A 22,586-nucleotide genomic window follows, 5' to 3' on the forward strand; every position below is an offset into this window, starting at 1 on the left:
GTATAACAGCTAACACTTTTTTCTAGCACTTCTCTTTCTAGCGCTTTTAAACTTCGAGCGGTAATTAATTATTCAGAGCTATTGGTTGTGCGTTTTCCTCTGTAGTCTACTGTTTCTTGACAGTTAGTTGTGAGTGTGTTGGAGAGCTACGCTAAAACTTTAGGTTGTGGTTGCATAATGGTTGTCGTGTTTATCGGTTTTGTTTTGATTGATATTTCTTATTATGTGAATAATACCAGCATTTACAGTGTTGAGTCACTCAGTGTCTGTGCGTTTGTTGATATTTTTTTCTGTGTTAGTAATATGGCGTATTTCGATAAACTGTAGAGTGTGTGGTTTATCGTGTCTATCTATAATTTTTCTTAAGTGAAAATCGAATCTGTGATTTTGTGTGATGCTGTGATACATTAATGCTGTTTTTTCTTCAAGTACCTAAACTAATTTATGAATCTGTTGCGTTGTAACCTGATTGTAGTAGTTTGTTTCCCGTAGTTCGATGACCGCTGGGTCTAGTTCAAGCATGTTTGTTGTCTTTTTTTCTACACATAGCCAAAGTAGTACGCAATTTGCAATACACATCAGACAGCCGATGTTGGACACCGAGACACTTAACAATAAAACGATAGTCTTCTCTGCAAGTAAACAAACACATACAAAAAAAAACCAAAACAGAACAAAAAAAGGAAAACTACACGTATTGTATATTTTTAGACTCCTTGAAAATAGTGAAATAAAGTCCGAAACTGTCGAATTAAGAAACAAAAAATCGTTTTGGATTCTATACACGGAATGATTAAGCCAATAAATTTCCAAACGAAACTAATAACATGTGCAAAGTATACAACGATATATTTTTCACATGTTATTACTGTGATTGATTTTTAGGTAACAAATTTGTTACAAAAGGGAGAATTTTTTGTTATTACCTTTAAAATTACGAGTCACATTTTTGCGTACATCCAATTTTTGTGTGCATGAAAACAAGGTGAAACCAAGCATATACTCTTCAATCAATATCTAATCAAGTATTATGGTTTTAAATCCAGACAGTGTCTATATATTTTTTTATTGTAGAGAATAAATGCAGGGTGATTGGTTTTTTGTTGGGAGTAACTCTCGGATTGATAAAAGGCCATATTTGATAAAAAACTCTTCTGCGCATTTCAACTTCAGTTATTCAACTTTTAAATTTCTTGAATACTGTTCCATTAAGTGGGTCTAACTTTGAGTGCATATCACTTAGTGCAATTCTATTAGTTTCATTTGGAAGCTGGATATTTTCTACTAGATACAGCTTTCACATGTCTGAATAATGGTCCCCGTGGTTCTGTGGTTAGCGATGTCGGTCGGCTAGCTCTCTCACACGGTTGTGATATCGGGTTCGATTCCCGATCAGGTCGAGAAACTTTTCGAGCTGGAAGTTTTCTCGACTCAGCACTGGGGCACGGTGTATCGTTGTACTTATCCTACAACATACAAAATGTGCCGAAAGCAATATCGATAACGAATTCTCTCAACTAATCTAGTTGATCGAGACCGCATTAGCCCCCAGGCTAGCGTGCGATATTGTTATTGTTATGTCTGAATAAATGTAAAAAATAACATTCTGGAAGCAAGATTGTTCAAAAGAAGTATTGTTGTAAATGTATTTTGATGTTTTCTCACAAAAAAACGGGGTTAACCTTATTGCAGATCTTACATAGATGGGTTTTGGTGATTTTCAACAAATTAATACAGAATTTTCTGCAGACGTTCTAACTTCGCGGTTCGTTTACATGAAAATGATTTCCAAATTAATATTGTATACTTCTAGCAATCCTAGAAAAACGGGAACGTTTGAAATATCCCTAAAAGCCTTTGGTTAAGCAAAATTTTTAATTAATATTCTAGTACAGCGAAAAAAATATAAATTTTGCTTTGAAAAATTAAAAAACTTTAACGTCATGTAGGGCATTAATAAAATCCGGAGTGATTTGCGATAAGGGCGCAACTGGCAAAAGATAAGCATTGGGGAATATCAGTTTGAAAATTTGCAAGTACATTTTCAAATCGTAATTTCAAAGGAAGTGACTGACATTAACATCAATACCAAAAATCGACGTAAAATAAACCTGGCTTATAGTTTCCTAACAATACTACATGAAATTTGTGCATTTATGGCTTAAATATGCGCTTTTCCTCTAACCTTTTTCTAATGAGCCTTAAAGCATTCTGACAACGAGATTCGCCCACCTCTATTTCGCCTTAAAGCATTCTGACAACGAGATACGCCCATCTTTCTTTCGCCTTGTTTTTATTTTTTCTTCAGTAGCGCCCCTTTAAATGCGCCTTTATTTTGAAAACAAAAGTTGATCCGCCCTTTAATGTCGCCTGTTTACAAAATATTTCGCAAATAAGCCCGTTACTTCAAAACAATGTAAAGGGCCTAGTTCCAAAGTATCTTTTGTTTTGGGTAAACTGCTTTATCGCCCTTCACTAAAAGCTTGATTTGAATATTTCATCGATTTATACAAAAGAAAGGATTCTTGCTATGAATTTCGTTAGTCTTTTTGAAACCAATAGTGTAATAAAACTATTTGTTTACATTTTGTTAGTTGCGCCGTAATCGCGAATCACTCCGGAAATATTACTGAGCTCTCTAGAAAGGAAAATGTAAAACAGCTGATTCTCCTACACAAATTTGCTCACAAACTTGAAATGCAATGCACCAAGCGGGGAAGAAACCAATCGACTTTCAGTAGGTTTTGAATTGTTTGGCCCTGAAAGGAACCAAAAAGCTAAATTATTCACTTTGCCCCACTGTAATATACAATGGTACGGGTCAGCAGGAAGACACCAAATGAAATATTCACACAGTGAAAGTCATTTTATATCATTTTCACAGCCAGGCTGCCATAACAAAATCCAGTTTTTCGATGTATTACTGATTTCATCACCCAAAACTTCAGCTCAAAAGCGGGCTTCAATTCGTCCTTAAAACTTTTGTCTCATGCTTGCCACATAATTGTGAATTCATTGTATGAAACCCGATCAGTCAAAAGTATCAGGATTATAACAAATCTTGATATTTTATTACGAACTTTTTGTATCAACTTGTGTTCTAAATTTGTTCTCGTTAATAGTTAAAATATCAAAATTCCTATCGAAATTTCTCACTAATTATTACAAATTATAGCATGTTTTGTAAGGTTTTTGGCAGAAAAAGATCAGAATCAGCTAGAATGTACAATATTTTATTAATTTAACAACAAATTTTGTTATAAATATGCTTCAAAAAGAACGCTTTTGGACATTCAAGTGTATGATAACAGAATTTGATATAATTCTATACTTTTTATCATGCTGGCATATCAAGAATATTACAGGCTTTGTTATTTCTATCAATTTTAGATATATTTGTGTTACCCGTTTGTTATAATCGTTTGATCGGGAAGCTATTACAGATAATTCTTAATTTTAATACGCGAATCTGGATTCCTCGCAGTCTTAAAACCACGAAAAACCAGATAAAAATTTTGTACGTTTTTTCCATTAATCGAAAAACTTAAGCAACTTCCAAAGCATCTACTCAAAACATCTCAGATAATCACGAGTTTTGAAGAAGTTCCGAAAAATAACTGTGATATTGCCCAGGTGTTTTATGTAGTTATTCCGCATTTTACATTATCGACAATCGAAACCTTCCTTTACCCTGCCGAAACTGCACCACAATCACAACTCTCTGAAGAGAACTCAATAATTGTGATATACAAGGATTAAATCGAGCAGTAGGGTATAGGGATCTCTACCTTCATCAACATTAAATGAAAACTAAAACGCTTTCTCACGCCAGTAATAGTAGAACAACAAAAACGCGATGAATGCTACGTCAGTTGATATATTTTTAGTAAGTGTGATGTTTATTCTCTTTAATTTCAGCACCAGAGCGCTAGGTTTCTTGGTCCACCCCGCGAGCGAAGTCCAGATCTCACCAATGCCTGCCACATCAACGCGAACAATAACAACATCAACCACCGAACGTGCATATCGTGCACGGATACCTGTGAGCATAATCTTAAGGCGAACCACGTGGGCGGAGTCCATCTAGGTCCCAGTCATCTTTACCATGACAGTTGTCACAGGTCTGTCCCAAAACGATATCTTTCTGCGCCCGTGCGGTTGGTAACTAACGCCATTTTCATTGCTGTTTCCGCAGTTACGACTCTGTCCCAGATCGGCTGGTAGCCGACCGGCCCAACTACTACACCGATCTCAACCGAAGCGACTGCTCGGATACTAGTAGTAGTGTGCTCAATAGCTGTATACAACTGAAGTCTGAACCCCCGGGTGGTCCAAGTAGTCCCGAATCCTCCAGTGAGTTACCTCCCTCCGGACTAGAAGAATGCGCTGGCTGTGATATGCCTATACAGGTGAGATTTGTTCAGGTTGTGATTGCCGTTTCAACAGAGACTGTATTTATGCGTTTCGTTCAGAGAAAAGTGTTGATAATTATAGCCCAGCTGCTGGTCTGACCGCAGCTCTCATTGTGTTCGTTATTGACTTACTCATTTTCCTCATTAAATGGGACCACCTTGTGAAAACCGACTTTCCAACAACAGATGAACTTAATTGAAATTTTGCAAACCACAATCCGCAACCAGGATTGATTTATATCAGTTTCCTTTATGCGTTGCGATGTAATGACCTTACTGGGCTAATCAACAGTGGTAGTCAACTGTCATTACAAGGAGATGTTCTGAATTGATTGAGCTCCAGACCACACGTCTAATTGAGCAAAAATCCAAATGTTGTTTTAACGTGATTGAGTGCGGTTTGTTCGGTTTTCCGGGGGAATATATCAATGAACATGCAAAAACTGATTTTGAGATAAAAGAACACCTCAACCTAACGCCGTTCTCTGTTTTCTATCTTTCCGTCGATTCCGCAAAATATAGGACCGTTTCTACCTGTCAGCTGTGGAGCGCAAGTGGCACGCTACCTGTCTACAATGTTGCATATGCCGGCAAACGCTGGAAGGTGCTAACTCCTGCTTTTCACGTGACGGCAATATCTACTGCAAAACAGACTACTACAGGTGAGTTAGTTTTTGCTACTTTTCAACAGGTTGGAAAATTGATGCAATTATCAATGCAAAAATGCACCGACAGCGGTAGCATTAACCGGGCTGGCTGCCGGCGATCGGCAACCGGGAGCAAGTGTTAAAAAATCATAAACCTGCCGAAGGGCGTTAGAAGGTGCCGAATATTCGGGATAAAAGGTTTTCTTTGGTACACGGTGTCAGATGCCGAAAATGATTGTTCTGTTCGTCTTACGGTTCTAAGAGGTTCAGCAGTTATTACCGAGAACCTTGAACGTTCGTTTAGGTGTCGAATTATTTATGTGCGCACCAGTGATGGCATGAACTCGTGCAAAGTTGAACTGAGTAACACTTTTCCAGATTTGAATCCAACTTGAATCTGCTTCCTCTCGATAGTTTGAGTTTTTTTTGCACCGCACACTCTGAGCGATTGAGTTTAAATGCGTGCAATGCATGCAGTGCACGATGTATCCAGCGATGCAGGCGAAGATGTAACGCGATGAGTTTTTTTTTAGATCGAATTTATGCTTTCAAAGGACAATGCAACAAACTGTTGCAGCAGACGCGGCGCGAATTTCATCGCATTTCGATTTTTATGCAATTGTTGTTATGCAGGATTAAAACTCAAATCCAACTCAAGTGTAATGCACTGTTAGTAAGGTTTACGTGCAAACCGAAAATAAATGTGCAAGCAAGTTTTAAAACTCACTTGGATATGAGGGCAAAGACACACTGCCTACTCTGGTGCGCACTACATCTCTTTGAGATGGTGTTTATGATAGGAAGAATTCCAATACTTATGACGTATATAAAGTGCCATTCAGGCAGTTTAATACTCTTGAATAATTGATTATGACAGCACAATTCAATAAGAGTTTCGGATAAATGAGTGCATTCTGGAGAGGAATTTTAAAACGACAAGCAGTGGTTTCAAATTTGTGAATACTTTCTCCAGTGGTTTCAAGAGAAACCGTCAATGATTTTCATCATAAAAATATTAAGTTTGTTCAAACACGAATAATTTTTTTTCTAGCTCTCAGTTTTCGCTTATTACGGACCGAAACAAGTCCGTTATTCGTTTGGAAAATCTGTTTTATTTTGCCTTTCTACTGCATGATACCGATTTCCATTTTGCCGCTTCAATTAAACCCTCCAATCAATCTCCACAACGGGTGGCGGAAGTGTTCTTAACTTCAAGCAAACCCCGCAGAAAGTGGCGTTGACGATGGCGGCTTCGGCGGAGAAATATCGTGAAACATCAACGCCTATAAAGGTGTAAACGAATAAATTCGGCAAAGTTTTACAATCGATGACAGTCGGTTTCGGTTTGAGGGAAACATAAACCGTGGTTCTCGCGGTTCTCGCAGGGGCACTAACCTGAACTGCCCGCGGTCTGCTTTTTATGTATTATTGCACAACCGACGCAGTATACGCTGATTGAATTGATAGAAAAAGGGTGGAATTAATGCGTGGATAGTTTTATCCCCCCATTCCGGCAGGTGGCGCAAATTTCGACCTGTCCCGCTAAGGCCTGCTAATGGCTAAATTTTCTGCAATTCAAAGCGCGAGATTTATGACTGAAACAAGTTTTTATTTTCGAACGATAATTTTTATGGCCATCACCTTGGTGCTTCGGGAGAGTGCTTAGAGAGACATTCGGTGTTTCGAGTTGAAATTTTCCGGGTTATATAGTTTTCATGATTGCAACGCTTTCGCTGCGGGCTTGGGGCGCGAATTGGGCAGGCATCAAATTGCGCGAATTTGGGAATGTTTTGCACACAATAAAAACTTTACTGTCATATCCCGGTTGAGATGCGCCTGAAATGTGTGTGAAAGGTTGTCGGCAGCATGGATTGTGTGTGCGCAAGGGAGGTGGCATTATTCTCAGCGGAACATTCTGAGGTTAGGCAGATAATATCGATAAACATGAAAGAAGTCTCGGGACGTGTGATCCAAACCGTGATCCGGAACGATTCGTTGGAGCCCACCGCTGAAGCTGACGTGACAGGCTGGATAGGGCTTGCTAATAAATATTATGCGCAGGAAATGCTATCCAAGGACGCCGCAGTTCAAGAACCGATAAGTGTTGAGTCCGAAAAAAGCCAAGAAAAGAGCAGAAATACGCTCCGAACCAGTTCGCGTGTTTGGAAATGCAGATTAAAAAATTGAATATCTTTAGCAGCGTTGCAAAAGAAGCGAAATCCATCAAAGTTTGCTGGACGGACGGTTTGCTAAGTTCAGCACGTCAGCTTCTTTTGTTTTTTAATCACCCACAAAGGGTAAATTTGCGTTTGGGTGCGGGCGAGGGGGTCATGAGGAGGTCTTAATGAACACCGCCAGACCAGTGTCCCATGCAGAAGGAGGTGACGGGTGAGGTGCTACAAATTTGCAGCTTTTTGCTGTGTGAAGTCTAGGCAGAAGTTGCTATGCAAATAACTTTTTGAATCAGCAGACATTGACTCAAGCATAAGTGCGCTAACGTTAACAAGTTACATTGTTTCCAGCATGAACGTGCCATTCCGCGAGGAGGTGCCCACAGGTACGGGGAGAACTATTCGACTGTGATAATAGGTTACTAACGATCTTGAGCACGATATCTAAAAGGCAAAAATGAATAACTTAGGGTTAATAAATTTTTCGATGCGGTTTATTAGGAACAGTACTTAAAAAAAAATTTTAATAGCGAAATTCTTCGAAAAATTACAACCAATCTTTCGCAATTTTTACATCCAATGAACGTAACACCCTGTCAAATACACTAGATTTTCGTCCTTCAAACGAGCAGTCATACTCTAATGAACATCTCACGCCATCGTTCATGGTCACTTAAAAAATAAAATACAGAAAATCTAACCAAATGATCTTCATTGTACACAAAACACAGTACCGTAAACTAGAGTGACTTTGATCACTTTTTTGAATATATCTTAAATATTTTGAAAATATATTGAATACAAAATTGTTTGATATTTTTAAAATGAGAACTGGTATGCATTGATCAAGATCTAGTTACTACTTCAAAAGTTTAGCAACAATTCTGCTGTTTTTAAATATGCTTAACCCCTTAAGGACCATAAGGTTTTGGGCAGTAATTTTTTGTATGTATTCGGTATTTTTATGTTGTTTAGATGTAAAACAAACGAAAAACTCCAGAAAATAACATTACAATGTGTAGTATAGCTTAAATTTTATGGGAAGTATTTTTCCCACTGGTCGTTAAAGGTAATATATTGTATATGAACGTATATGAACGTAAAAGTAGAAATCTTTTATTCACTTATTTATTTTAACAAAAATGAACAAAAACAAGTTATATGTTGATTATGATATTCCTGAAAGCAATTTCTTTTGGCAGTGAAGCAAAGATGTACGTTGCACGCAGAACATTTATTGAACGTTCTATTTTCTTTACAATGTTTAGCACAATTCGCACATCTTTTCATTCGTTCGGTTTTTTGCATGTTATGTGCTGGTAGAATGCGTCTTCAAAACGTTTCTTGTCAGTAGTGATTACAGTGGCTCTCGACCGTTGTCGACATGTATAGTTATTAATAAGGCAACGAGCTATGTTTTGACGAAACTCGAGGCTGGTCAGTAGCGGTCCTTCCATGAGTCGTGCTTCATGTAATTTCACATATACAACATATGCATTATTTAGTGATATGTCGAATATATCAAAAAAGATTAGCAGATAGTATTTGATTTTCTACGGTCAACTTCATAGCATGCTTTACGCTGATCCATGAGGTCGACCCTACCCATGTACTTATTATAGGATATGATGACAGCTGGGCATGTAACATTTATTTTTCTGCAGATCCCAGAAGCGGAGAAATAAAATTGGTTAACATGTGAACCAATTTTGTGTCCTTCCATTTTACAAATGATATGCCATTTGAACTCTCGGTATGTCACCACTCTGCATACTTTTATCCGAAGGCAAGGATTTAGGCAATTTTTTCCAGTTGAAACGAACAGTACCGCAGGCTTTTATATTTTGTTTCATCAACTTGTATTGCAAAGATGGAGAATTAAAAAAATTGTCAAAGTAAACTTCGCATCCAAGACCTTTTAATTGCTCCGTTAAGCTTAGTACGACAGATTCTCCCAATCCAATTTCAGCATTTATTTTCTTACCTGTATACAAATCGAACTCAAATAGATAACCTGTGGAAGGATCGGCTCTGCACCACATTTTGAAGCCCCATTTTATGGGTTTATTTTTGATATACTGCTTCATAACATTATGACCTTTAAACCTGATCATGTGTTCATCTATTGACTGCCTCTTAGTATTGTTCATAGCCTTTTAAAAACATAAATTGAAGTGTTGTAAGACTGGTCTTAGTTTGTATGCTCTGTCATTCGCTCGTGACTGACTCTCATTATCACAAAAATGTAATTTTTGACGTATTTTTTCGAATCTCGTTCTCGGCATAACGTTAGCAATGTATGGGACACCCATATCTTCATCGGTAGACCAGTAACTTCCTAATGCTGGCAATATATGATAGCTCATTATAAAGTTCATACCTAAAAATGCCTTCATTTCCTCTTGATCAATCGTGAAAACTCTTCCGTTTTGTTGTGCGTATCTAATACTTTCTTTCACTACAATGTCAGAAACTAACTTATCCAATTGTGACACTCGATCGAAAATGTACATTGGTGTCAATATATCATGTCGATTGGGGTTTAAATTTATACGGCCAAATTCATTATCACTATCACGAAATGCATGCGGAATATACAAATGACACATTCTCTGCGAAGCTACACCAACAAACCAATTTTTGAATTGCATATTTCAGCAATGTAAATATTTTTCCTAGATTCTATAGTGTTTGAACCTTCCAAAAACGTAAATGTCAAATTTATAGTGTTTAGGAAACTGTAGAAAACTAATTGCAAAGTTCAAGCAAAATTAACAAAAAACAAGCGTTTTTGGTTGCATATTTTGTGAATGGTTACAAATGATCAGGAGTATGTATTTATAATACATTTTTTATGTTATATGACTGTGAAATAAGTGCTTTATTCGATGCCTAAAGGGTTTTGAAGTGAAAGTTTAAATATGTTGATCTTAGGCCAATATGAAAACAGGGGTAATTTAGCGTTGTAACGTCACGAAAAAAGTACAGTTTTTTACTTCATGGGAACTCCTTACATTTAATCAAAATAATATTTTGTTTTCTGTTTATACTCAAAAATACCTTTTATTTGATTCTAAAAGATCGCAGCTAGGTTGAATACAACTTGAGTTACAACCGGGTTTAGTTTGCGTTGTAACGTCACGAAATTTTTTTCTTCCCTTATATAATATTCGTCTATGTTTAAAAACATACTTGATGCGTCTAAATTAGTTCACGTTACATCTGTTATATAACAGAGAATAAATTTTGTAAAATGGATTAATGTTTTTAATTATTAAACTGTGGGTCATCCATGAGTAACGTTACTTTCTGAAAAATTCTAATATTATTCTATTATATTATATTACAATGCATTGCGTGAGGGGGGATTGAAAATTGTCAACTTCCGCGTTACGTAACATGCGAATGTTCCCTAAGAGAAAAACTATTGATGCAAGGTAACCGTACTAATGAAATGAATACTTCGTCCGCATCGCTCAAGCCAATCTTCCGAATGTGATGGTTTTCGCAATTACGGGACGTGACATCACCACATTTACCGATGAGAAGAACATTTTTGAACGACCAACACCATATCGTGGAATAAGCCAGATCTTTATTTTTGGGGCAAGTCTAGATGAAAAAATCTTCAGCGGCAAAAATGCACTCGAATTTTCTTGAATAAGTAGTGTTAGTTTTTTTTTAGTTTTAAAATAGTTTATTTGACACGGCACGATACAATTTATGTTTAACTGAGCCAAGTACATTTTTTTTTAAATTCTAAATTAGCAGGGAAAAGAGGGAGGCACATTTTTTATATCTCGCTGCCGACTACGAGCTAGTGGGGATTTAAGGTGAGAGGAGGGGAGTTACAATTTTGATTTTAACTATATTGAGTTATACGATTTATTTATTTGTACATGGCTAAGCAGTGATGTTCTATTTGAGCAGTTTGGACTGAGGTGTCTGCGTGAACATAAAGATGCCTAGTCTTCGTTTGAGTGTCTCCAGTTTAGTGTATCATCTTCTTTCAGCGTGTAGCGGGAATGGTAATCTAACAAAAAGATAGAAGAGTTTCATATTTTAATACCAGCGTGTTTTATGAACACGTACAGCTGTGTCATGTACTGGAGATCACCGCTTCCCAGAATGTCTCTAACGGGTACGTTCGGTTGTTTTCCTCGGGCCCGAAGAAAATCTATAAGCTCGGACCTAACACCACAGTATTCGGTACACGACCAAACAACATGCTCGATGTCATGGTAGCCATCGCCACAAACGCAGTGATTACTGTCTTCAAGCCCTATACGAAAGAGACGCGTGTCTAACGTGTAGTGATTGGACATAAGTCTGGACATCACGCGAATGAAATCCCGACCTACATCCAACCCCTTGAACCATGCTTTCGTCGATACCTTGAGAAAAATGGAATGTAGCCACCATCCCAGTTCATCTGAGTTCCATGATAATTGCCAACTGTTGAGTGTTCTCTGACGCAAAATGCTATAAAATTCATCATAAGCAATTGGTCTTACATAAATATCGCCATCAATAGCACCCACCTTAGCTAAAGCGTCAGCCTTTTCATTGCCCGGAATGGAACAATGGGAAGGGACCCACGCTAAGGTAACCCGGTATTTTTTTATCTGTTAAAGCACCTAAAAACCGCCGTATTTTCCCCAGGAAATACGGGGTGTGCTTCACAGTCTTCATCGATCGCAGAGCCTCAATGGCACTGAGACTGTCTGTGAAGATGAAGTAGTGGTCTATGGGTAGGGTTTCGATGATCCCAAGAGAGTACTGAATGGCAGCAAGTTCTGCGACGTACACGGAAGCAGGAGCATCGAGTTTGTAGGAGGCGATAAAACTTTCGTGAAAAACACCGAAGCCAGTGGACTCATCTAGATTAGATCCGTCAGTGTAAAACATTTTATCACAACTAACATGTTTGAACTTATTGGAAAAAATCTTAGGGATCTCTTGCGGTCGCAATTGATCCAGGATACCAATAATATCTTCTTTCATGGTGGTGTCGAAGAATATAGCATTATTAGAAGTATCTAAAAGTGCGACATTGGAGAAATCGTATGAAGAAGGATTAATATCTTGAGCCATATAGTCAAAATATAAAGTCATAAATCTGGATTGAGATTGATGGTCGACCAACCTCTCGAAATTTTCAATTACTAATGGGTTCATAACTGTGCATCGAATTAGCTATCGGTAAGAAAGATTCCAAAAACGATGTTTCAACGGAAGAATACCCGCTAGCACTTCAAGACTCATCGTATGGGTCGACTGCATGCAGCCCAAGGCAATACGCAAACAACGATATTGTATTCTCTCTAATTTTATAATGTGCGTGTTCGCGGCGGAGCGAAAGCAGAAACAGCCGTACTCAAGAACTGACAATATCGTTGTTTGGTATAACCTTAGAAGGTCTCCTGGGTGAGCACCCCACCAAGTTCCGGTAATCGTACGAAGAAAATTAATCCTCTGTTGACATTTTTGTGTCAGATACCTAATATGACAAGCCCAGGTGCATTTAGAGTCGAACCAGACCCCGAGATATTTAGCGACTAAAACCTGAGTGATCGTTTTACCCGAAAGTAGGAGCTGCAGCTGAGCTGGGTTATGCTTCCTAGAAAAAACGACCAGCTCAGTTTTCTCCGGAGAGAATTCGATACCCAGCTTAAGAGCCCATTCAGACAAGTTGTCTAAGGTATCTTGCAATGGTCCTTGCAGATCGTTAGTTTCGCTTCCAGTAATGGATACAACGCTATCGTCTGCAAGTTGCCTTAGCGTGCATGAATTTGCAAGACTTTCATCGATGTCATTGACGTAAAAATCATATAAGAGAGGGCTTAAACATGAGCCCTGGGGAAGACCCATGTAACTAATTCGGGAAGTTGTCGAATCACCATGTGAGAAATACATATGCTTTTCTGATAACAAATTGAGCAAAAAATTATTCAAATTTGGTGAAAGTCCCTGCGAATGAAGTTTCTCGGTTAAAACTTCTACAGAGACAGAGTCAAATGCCCCCTTAATGTTCAAGAATGCAGAGGCCATTTGCTCTTTTCGAGCAAAGGCGAGTTGAATTTCGGTAGAAAGCAACGCTAGGCAATCGTTCGTTCCTTTGCCCTGGCGAAAGCCAAATTGAGTATCTGAAAGTAAACCATTTGTTTCGACCCATCTGTCTAACCTCAAGAGGATCATTTTCTCCATTAATTTCCGGAGGCAAGAGAGCATAGCAATCGGCCTATAAGAATTGTGATCAGAGGCGGGTTTTCCGGGTTTTTGAATAGCAATGACTTTTACCTCCCTCCAGTCGTGCGGAACAATGTTTAGCTCAAGGAACTTGTTGAACAAGTTCAACAAGCGTCTTTTTGCAGAGTCGGGTAGATTCTTCAACAAGTTGAATTTGATTCTATCCAACCCTGGAGCTTCATTGTTGCACGAGAGGAGAGCCATTGAAAATTCCAACATCGAAAATGGAGGCTCTTCCGTAACTACTAAAAACGCGTCGCGAAAGGTCTTCTGTTCGGGGACAGAGTCCGGACAGACCTTTTTGGCGAAATCGAGTATCCAGCGATCTGAATACTCCTCGGACTCATTCGAAACGTTACGATTCCGCATGCGTCTGGCGGTATCCCAAAGAGTGCTCATCGCTGTTTCCCTCGACAACGCGTTTACGAACCGCCGCCAGTACCCGCGTTTTTTCGCCCTTACTAAGCTCTTCATCTGCCTGCCCAGTGCCTCGTACTTTCGAAGAAGGTTGACAGTGCCGTACTCCCGGTAGTCCTTATACGCCGCGGACCTTCGCGCGTACAGCTCAGAGCACTCTTTGTCCCACCATTTGTTGGGAGGTCGCTGTCTAATCGTTACCCCGGGTATCGGTTTCGTCTGAGCTTGAGTCGCGGCGTCGATGATCAAGCCAGAAAGGAACGCGTATTCTTCCTCCGGAGAAAGTTCCACGTGGGACTCGATTCTTTGCGATATTATGGTCTCATATCGCAATATTGATTGGATCCGTTGGAGTTGACCCATTAGCAATTGAGATAACGATTGGTAGGTGATCACTACCGTGGGGATCGTTGATTACTTTCCACCGGCAATCTAACGCTAGTGATGTCGAGCAAAGGGATAGGTCAGGCACGCTTTCACGTGCTGGAGGATTAGGTACACGTGTCGCTTCCCCAGTATTCAAAAGTGTCATATTGAAGTCGTCGATTAAGTTACAGATTAAAGAAGATCGGTTGTCGTCGTACAGCGACCCCCATAGCGAACAGTGAGTATTAAAATCTCCCAATATCAAAAAAGGCGCGGGAAGCAACTCTGCTATATCAGTGAGATGCCTCTGTTCAATCCGCGCGGATGGAGGGATATATAACGAAACAAGGCATAGGTCTTTTCCATTCATATTCGTTTGAATGGCAACGACTTCAATATTCGAGATCGAGGGGAGGTCGATTTCAAAGAAGGAATAGCACTTTTTAATCCCTAAAAGTACCCCTCCACCGTGTGAGTCTCGATCTCGACGAATAATGTTAAAATCGTGGAAATTGAGTTGATCGTTTGAATTGAGAGAAGTTTCACAGAGTGCAAATGCGTCACAATTGTGTGTATTTATTAAATGAGAAAATAGATCGAATTTGGGGATGATACTTCTGCAATTCCACTGTAATACAGTGATAAAACTCCTAACCTCTTTCGCCGTATTAGTCATCGAAAGATACGATAGCTGAAATGAGGGGCCAAGTTGCTGCTAGTTGCTTCAAAAAGGTTTTCACTGTAGGAAGAAGGGCAAGAAGAATATTTTGAAGGGGATCTGGTATGTTGAATGTTTTAAATATCCAGTCCACAATATCAGAAAATTTTACGAACCCTGTTTCTTTTTTATCTTCTGATCGAGAAATGGGTGCACGAGGGGTTTTTGGTGCCCCAGGAAGCGGTGGGTACTCCTGGTTTGATTTAAAATTAAATCCGGGAGGTACTTGCTTCGGTTTTTCTTCACCGCTTGCTTTTTGTGTTGGCTTATTGGTCATTCCGCTAGGGGCTATCTTACGACCTTTGCGAGAAAGATTAGGAGAGTTGATCAATCTCCTCTTCCTAGATCCTTCTGGCATGGCATAAGAGCACCCTTCGACGGGATCGTCAGATGTACCCTCATCGGTTGGCAGAAAGGAAAAGATGTTTCCTGTCGAGGGTGGCTCAGCCCTCTTAAGCATTTCTGCAAAAGAGCGCTTTGATCGTTCCTTGAGGGAACGCTTGATTTTTTCCTCGCGCTGTTTGTACGCGGGACACGCCGAAAGATCATGCCGAGTTCCCTCGCAGTAAAGACACTTTTCAGTATCCTCACAGCAAGCGGTCTCAGCATGATTGCCTCCGCACTTGCTGCAGCGTGCCTTGTTGCAGCAGTAGGTGGCTGTATGACCTAACTGCTTGCAGTTTTGGCAATGCATGACCCGCGGTACGAACAGGCGTACAGGTAGACGAACCCTGTCCAAAGAGATGTAGTTCGGCAGTGCGGATCCGGCGAATGTTACACGGAAGGAATCCGAAGGGAAGAATTTCTTCTTCCCTTCTTCGATGAATACTGAATGCAATTGCTTGACATCCAGTATCTTTACATCTTGAATCAGGGGGTTCTTGAAGCAGCCAACCCCGTGACGCAAAATGTCATCGACCGTGAGGCTTCCTTCGGTAACCACACCGTCGATCTCCACGTCCTTGGCAGAGATGTACACGCGGTACTCCCTTGTAAAGAGCTCGTAGCTAGCAATTTCGTTTGCTTGCTTCAAGCTACTCAGGACAACTCGCAGTTTGTTCGGCCTCACCTTCGTAATCTCGGTTACGGCCGAAAACTGTTTTGCCAGGTCTTTGCCTATTTGAATTATATTCAAAGGTTTTTTTTATGGACCGGAAGTAAACAACGTAGGGACCGCTAGCGGCATCTGGGTAAGCTTTTACCCGTATTTCCGGTACCCTTGGTACGGGGCTAGGTAGCGGTGGTGGTACAGGGGAAGGTAAGGGAGAACTGCTGGGGGAAATTTCAATTTCTTCCCCATTTGTTTCCACATCCAGGAAAAGTTGCACCTGCATGTCGTCCATTTTGCGGGAGCGATACGCTCTACCGCACACAAACGATGAATATTCGAATGTGTGGGGGGATCAAATAGTTGATATTAAATTTTAAAAACAAGTTTTCAAACTACAATGGATCAAAATAAAAAAAAGACAGTAATACTAATACTAATAACAATAGTAATAATAGTAATAATAATAATAATAATAATAATAATAATAATAATAATAATAATAATAATTATAATAATAATAACAACAATAATAATAATAATAATATTAATAATAATAATATTGATAGTAATAATATTAATAATAATGATAAAAAATCTAAAGTGAATACTTCACCGAACGTCTAAGTCACGACCTCACGGCTGACAGTAGGATCAGTCGAGTGTCTCCGCAGAACAAACAATGACGATCCAGCTTCGTGTTGTGAAACAGTGGCCGTATCCTACACGCGACCTTGTAGATGCCACTTGTAGTTGACTTCCACTCGCTCGATCGTATGGTGGTCCGTGCTGCTAGCGGGGTAACAGCGGTGCGGGAGAATTATTCTTGCTGATATATCAGCTGCGTATCAGATCACTGGCGGGGTAGCCTGCCCCTACCAGTGTGCAGAAGATGTTTCTGCCGATATACTGCAGTCTATTGTTATCGCACAGCACAAAAAACTAATCGAAAAAAACACCCGTACCCGTAACTCGTGTATTGTTATTTTGCGAATCAAACGGAGATAAACAATTTGCGTCTAATCGAGACGAAAGCAAAACAACGAAATGAATAAGTAGTGTGAGTTTTAAAAAAGTCAAGAAAATATTACGGGAGCGAAAAAAGCTAGCTTTACACATAATGTCATATAAGACACTTTTGAGAAATTTATGATACATATGTCACTTATGAAAAGAATTGATTTGATCATAACTCACATTCCTTCACTGAAAGTTTTAAGTTTGGTTCTGCATTCCCAAACATTAAACGACAAAGTAAATTCGTTACGTAGTTTATGGATAACCCCACTAACCAAATGCATAAAGTAGAAGTAGAAATATATAAAATCAGATATTGAACTATTTCTTATGAAAATGTCTAAGAAATATGTGATAAATAATGGATATCGACTGATTCATATTTTCGTGACGTTACAACGGAGTGAGAATACCCCTTGCTGAAAAATGAGCGTTGTAACGTCACGAAATATAAAAGCTTTTCAAATATAGATGTTACCAGTTATAGGCACTCTAAACATGGCAAAATGTTCGATTATTATTTGTTATCAAATCGTGGAAGAAGAAATTGTTATAAAATTCCAAACAAAGCAGAGTTTTTGACTTTTGTAAGAAAAGTCCCGATACCTCAATTTCTCGCGCGTTGTAACGTCACGCTACATTTTCACTCCTCAAGGTAATATAAACAAAGTAAACAAATATCTTATACATCATTCTTATAGGAAATTTTGTTCACTTTCCGAATCTGTAATAATATCAAAAGGTTTCATGAAAAAAATACAAGTTAGAATTAAAATGATGCCAACAGAATAGTCAAAACGTTGTAACGTCACGGTAGAATGTGTCAAATGCTTTCTCCATTTAAAATTCGGAACGTGGAATTCTCTGGCTCCTCCCCTGTTCATTTCTGAAACATGTAACTCATTGTCAACAAATATTTCACTCACGGTCCATAAGGAAGCATTTTTCCCAAAACTTATTTTGCCTAAATAAGGTATTAATTATTATCTGATCATGTATGTTTTGTGACTATGCTCAATCATACTCACCGAATAATATAAAATATGTGAAAAATCACCAAAATATTATAAATGCACGACACAATCAATCGAACAACTCACTCAGTGCAACTGGCGTCAACTTCACATTTCTATGCAAAAATTACACAAAACATTGAAGTGAGATAACAAAATCACCCATTCAATATTTGGGAAAAATGCTTCCCTTGGTCCTTAAGGGGTTAAAAAAATTTGCATCAATCATCATTCCGGGGTGAATTTTATCACTTCATTGTTTCAATGAATTGAACAGTTGCATGTTACGTGACGTCTTGGGTTGTTGTTGAGATGAAAACATGTAATACGCAGCTATTGGGAGTCAGCATTGCCTTTGAGGAAAAAATTGCAAAAATAATTATGAAAATCGTTGTGATATTTTTTTTATCTTGATAACTAATCTGGGAACAAAATCAAAAAACTTTACGTATCGCAGCTTGGTGTTTTGTATCTGCTTGACCCGATTGTTTGTATGCAATAAAAATCACTCAAAATACACTTTAATTTCAATTTATATTTTAGCATGAAAAAAAAAAACTTTAAATAGAAGGAAATGCATAAATAGTGGCAATATACACATATCTAAACACAATCCGTGAAGATTACGACAAACCCCAAGCTCTACGAGCGCTTTTTATCACAAACTCAAAAAAGAGCTAAAGTGATCAAAGTTACCCCGCTGATCAAAGTCTCCCCGGTTCACGGTACACAAAACGAATTTACCAAACTACAGTTCACACAAGAAACTCAGAGTAATACATTTTCAGAATATTTGAAACAGTGAATGTCAAACGAACGCGTTCTCACTGCGACTGATGGATGACTTGACATTCTTTGTTATTACGAATGAAAAATGAGAGTAATATTTCCTTGAGTGAAATATTTCCCCGAATGAAATATTTCTTCGACAAGGCAACACATGGTGGCTATTTTTGACTTTCATGCTAAAAGCGCTGAAGAATATTAGCCCTGATCAGGAATGAAAGTTTTCATAACTTTTAATCACAGAATGTAAATGTCATGTAAACTAAATTTGACACTGACTATTATTCACTGATATACAACAATTAGCTTTAGAAAATTTTAGTGCAATTCAATGTGATATAAGATAAATAATAGCAATCTTATTACCAGAGAGATGTAACGCAAAAAAACCCTCTTTTTGGACCCCCACCTCCCCGATATGTAACGAAACGTAACGCAAACACCAACCCCCTCATACAAATTACGTAACGCTGTAGAAGAATTTGCTTAATAGAAACGCTCGATTTGAAAGGTCTCTCCAGAGATATTTTGTTACGTAACGCTGATCTTAGCCCCCCCTCCGCTATGTAACATATTGTAACGCTCAAGGATACTGCCCCTCCCTCCAATGAGCGTTACGTAATCTATGGATGCCGTCTAAATTAAAGACAAATCTTGAAACATCTAGGAAGAAAAAAAGCCGGTTTCAGTAGCAATGAAACGTAAAAAATCTAATCATTTAAATGGCTTGTAGTTCATAACTCACCTCTAATTATTTTGTAATCCTTTTTCATTTGTGTTGTTTGATAATGTGCTTGAATGCAATGTGCGATTTAACCCTTGAACATTGATAAAGCGCAAAAAATAATCTCCGCTTATATGCTTCCAATAAAGGAGCTTCTTCAAATGAAGATCCAATAGAAATTCAGTAATTCACAAAAAAAAATCCTCATTTGACCTAGCCTCTCCGCTAGCAGCTGCCCGGTTCGTCACTAGCCAAACGGATACGTACAAGTGGACGTTTGCGGAATCGAGTTTTAAAAGCTCTAATTAAGAATCATAAATCTGCCCTGCCCCCGAGTAATAATCTCGCAAGAGCTGTGGCGGCGGCTCACTGTGCTGTACCTTATAGATGATGCCGCTTATTTTTTCCCGATCGCTGTTCATACCGAGCAGACCATGTTTCCTTAATCCGGTCCAACTATCCGTTCAATTCCAAACCAGATAGCTATATAATTATCACCACACTACGATGAAGTCATTTCTTCGTGCAGCCGGCCATAGATGGATGTCTTTGCGGCGCTAAGCTGTCGAACGCGGATCATAACCTGCACGGCTCCTCATAGGACTGGCGCTTCGCTTCTATGTTCCGCATTTGATTGCCTTTACCGGCGTGCCGTAATTTTCTCCTAGATTCCCCTAATTTCCATTGGCTTTAACCGGGCTCAGTGTGGCTTCTACTAGAAACCTATATCATTTACACTTTGTACCTTCCTAACAAAACTGACTACATCGGCTTTGGGCGACCTGCCGGGAATTCTCATTAGTGCGATGGGAGTAACATTTTCAAGTTATGAAAAATTAATTTGAAAACATGTAGCTGGAATGCTACGGATGAACTGCTCTCCATATATTTCACCGTGGCACATCGCTTTGGGAGGACTACTGAATTTCAATTCGCTTTATTTAGGCGAATAAAAGACTATTTACGACAATGAGAGAGGGGGATGAGGGGGGGATAGCGCTGCGAACCGCGTTCCGTACAGGCGCTGGGAACAGTCCAACTAGCACAATATTTATGGTAACCCATTTTCGATGATCTAAACCAGCGGTTCTCAACCTGGGGTACGCGTACCCCTGGGGGTACTCGAAAGCCTTTAGGGGGTACGCGGAAGAAAAATCAGTAATGGCGGACAAAGAAATTTTTTTAATAATACTTCATTTGTTGTTCAATCGTGCTCTTAGAACATTACTATAGTAATCAAACAAAACATAGTTCAATTTGAAACCTGAGCTAGACGACCACAATATGATCTACCCCTACTTTCTCCCACTCTGCGAGAACATTCTGGGCCAGGGGGCAGGGCTGGATTTAGATGCTGGAGGGCCCTCTTTCCTCAAAAAATTTGGAGGCAAGAAAATTTTTAATTTTGAAACGATTTAATGCTTCACAGGAAGGTGACGAGCAAAAAAATGGTCTCCACTCTGCCGTCACCGTCTGGCCCAAGACTAGGGGCCCCTCGTTTCGGAAGGCCCGGTGCATTTGCCCCTTTTGCCTTCCCCTCATAAATTCGGGCCTGCCAGGAAGTACAATCGATATAAAAATATCGCCAAGGGGTACGCGGACAAAAAAAGGTTGAGAACCGCTGATCTAAACGCAAGAATTGTTTCGGAGCTTTTCCCCGTGCGCTTCAATTTATGAATGAATGAAACAGTGGATCGACCCTGAATAACATTGGAAAAGCGGTGCACTTGGGATGAATCAGCGTAGCAGTGAGTTAGAGCTGTTTTGTTGTGGCTACCAGGGTGGTTTGTATTCTATTTGTTAATGATCACAAAGCTTTTCCTTAGCGCACAACGGTAACGAAAACTCAGTGAAACATTTGTATAAATTAACCATTGGTTGGATTGCACAGTTAGTGAAGCATATTTCAAAGCACATAATTTATTGATGGCATTAGTTTTATTTATTTTACCGAAGCTGAAAAGTCGGGGAAACGCAGTTACGTTCGGTAGCCTCGTCGATTGTCAATGGATACCTGTGCTGGTAACTCGATTACAGAGCGTGCCTGCCTGTAGGTACTGACCTGTCGGGATTACAGCGCCCGTTTGGCTGCTCTGAATTTCAAATTGATCAGAATTACAACCATAAAAAATCATTAAAATTAAAATAGTTACCGCTTGGGCATTTTTGGGTAATGATTTTTTCTTCTTCGCATTTTTAACCAACGAATTTTGTTTTAGTTTAGATGTTTTTGCTCAAAATTTAATAATTTACTGGATCGTGGGTTTGTGGTTTCTTACATGGGATCGGAAAATGCGTTTAAGTTGTTGAAATAACATAAAAATCGTTCAATGCATTCCAATGATGAATTTGGAACAATTACATGACTACTGGTTTTTGAGGGAAATGGTGGTGATTTATTGCTTCGAAATGTAACATTCGCGAGCATCGAAAATTCGTAATATAAATAGATGTTGGTTTATTCAGAACGGGAAAATGTCTTATATTTGCCTTGAATTTTCACTGTCAGCAACAGAATATCAGTTGAAATTGAAAGCTGTGAATATTGATTTCAGTACGACCGAGCTGAAAATGAAATTACTTCCAGCTTTAATCAGTTTAGAGTGGTAACATTGATTACCGATTTTGTACGCGCTGTGTCTACTCAATCTAATTTAGGCATTGGATTGACTAAGATCAAATAATTTCAACCTCTTCCTAGACAATATAATTTTTTTCATTGACATGATTTTCATTGAAAATTGACACTGGTCAATTTGAGAGAATGAAATTGCTGTTTTGTCATGTTTGAATGTGAAATACTCAGTTCTCGGAAACCTACAGTAGTTGAAGTAGGGTTGAATTTCATTTCTCATTTCATACCACACTGTGAATACTACTGTGAATCGCATATTTTTTTCGAGGAATAAAACATATGTACACCGTAAGACGAAACATTTCAAGAATACTAGAAGGTTTACAGCCCTAGGGTTGTATGAAATGGTGACGTGGGACTAAACACTGCAATTTGAGGTTTTT

The 22,586-nt window shown here is 39.0% G+C and overlaps 1 protein-coding gene across 2 annotated transcripts in view; it reads left to right on the forward strand.

Annotated features, from left to right (window-relative positions):
* LOC129731926 (protein apterous) overlaps positions 1-22,586 on the forward strand; it is a 179,460-nt gene that overhangs the window by 40,445 nt on the left and 116,429 nt on the right. For both annotated transcript variants that reach the window (XR_008729122.1, XM_055692315.1), the window contains exons 2-4: positions 3,919-4,121; positions 4,196-4,409; positions 4,935-5,074. Coding sequence is in view for 1 of the 2 variants with exons in the window: in XM_055692315.1 (XP_055548290.1) it covers positions 3,919-4,121; positions 4,196-4,409; positions 4,935-5,074 (557 nt within the window). In the remaining variant the exon portion in view is untranslated. The remainder of the gene's footprint in view (positions 1-3,918; positions 4,122-4,195; positions 4,410-4,934; positions 5,075-22,586) is intronic.

Source organism: Wyeomyia smithii, chromosome 3 (genome assembly GCF_029784165.1).
Source record: "Wyeomyia smithii strain HCP4-BCI-WySm-NY-G18 chromosome 3, ASM2978416v1, whole genome shotgun sequence".
NCBI lineage: Eukaryota > Metazoa > Arthropoda > Insecta > Diptera > Culicidae > Wyeomyia > Wyeomyia smithii.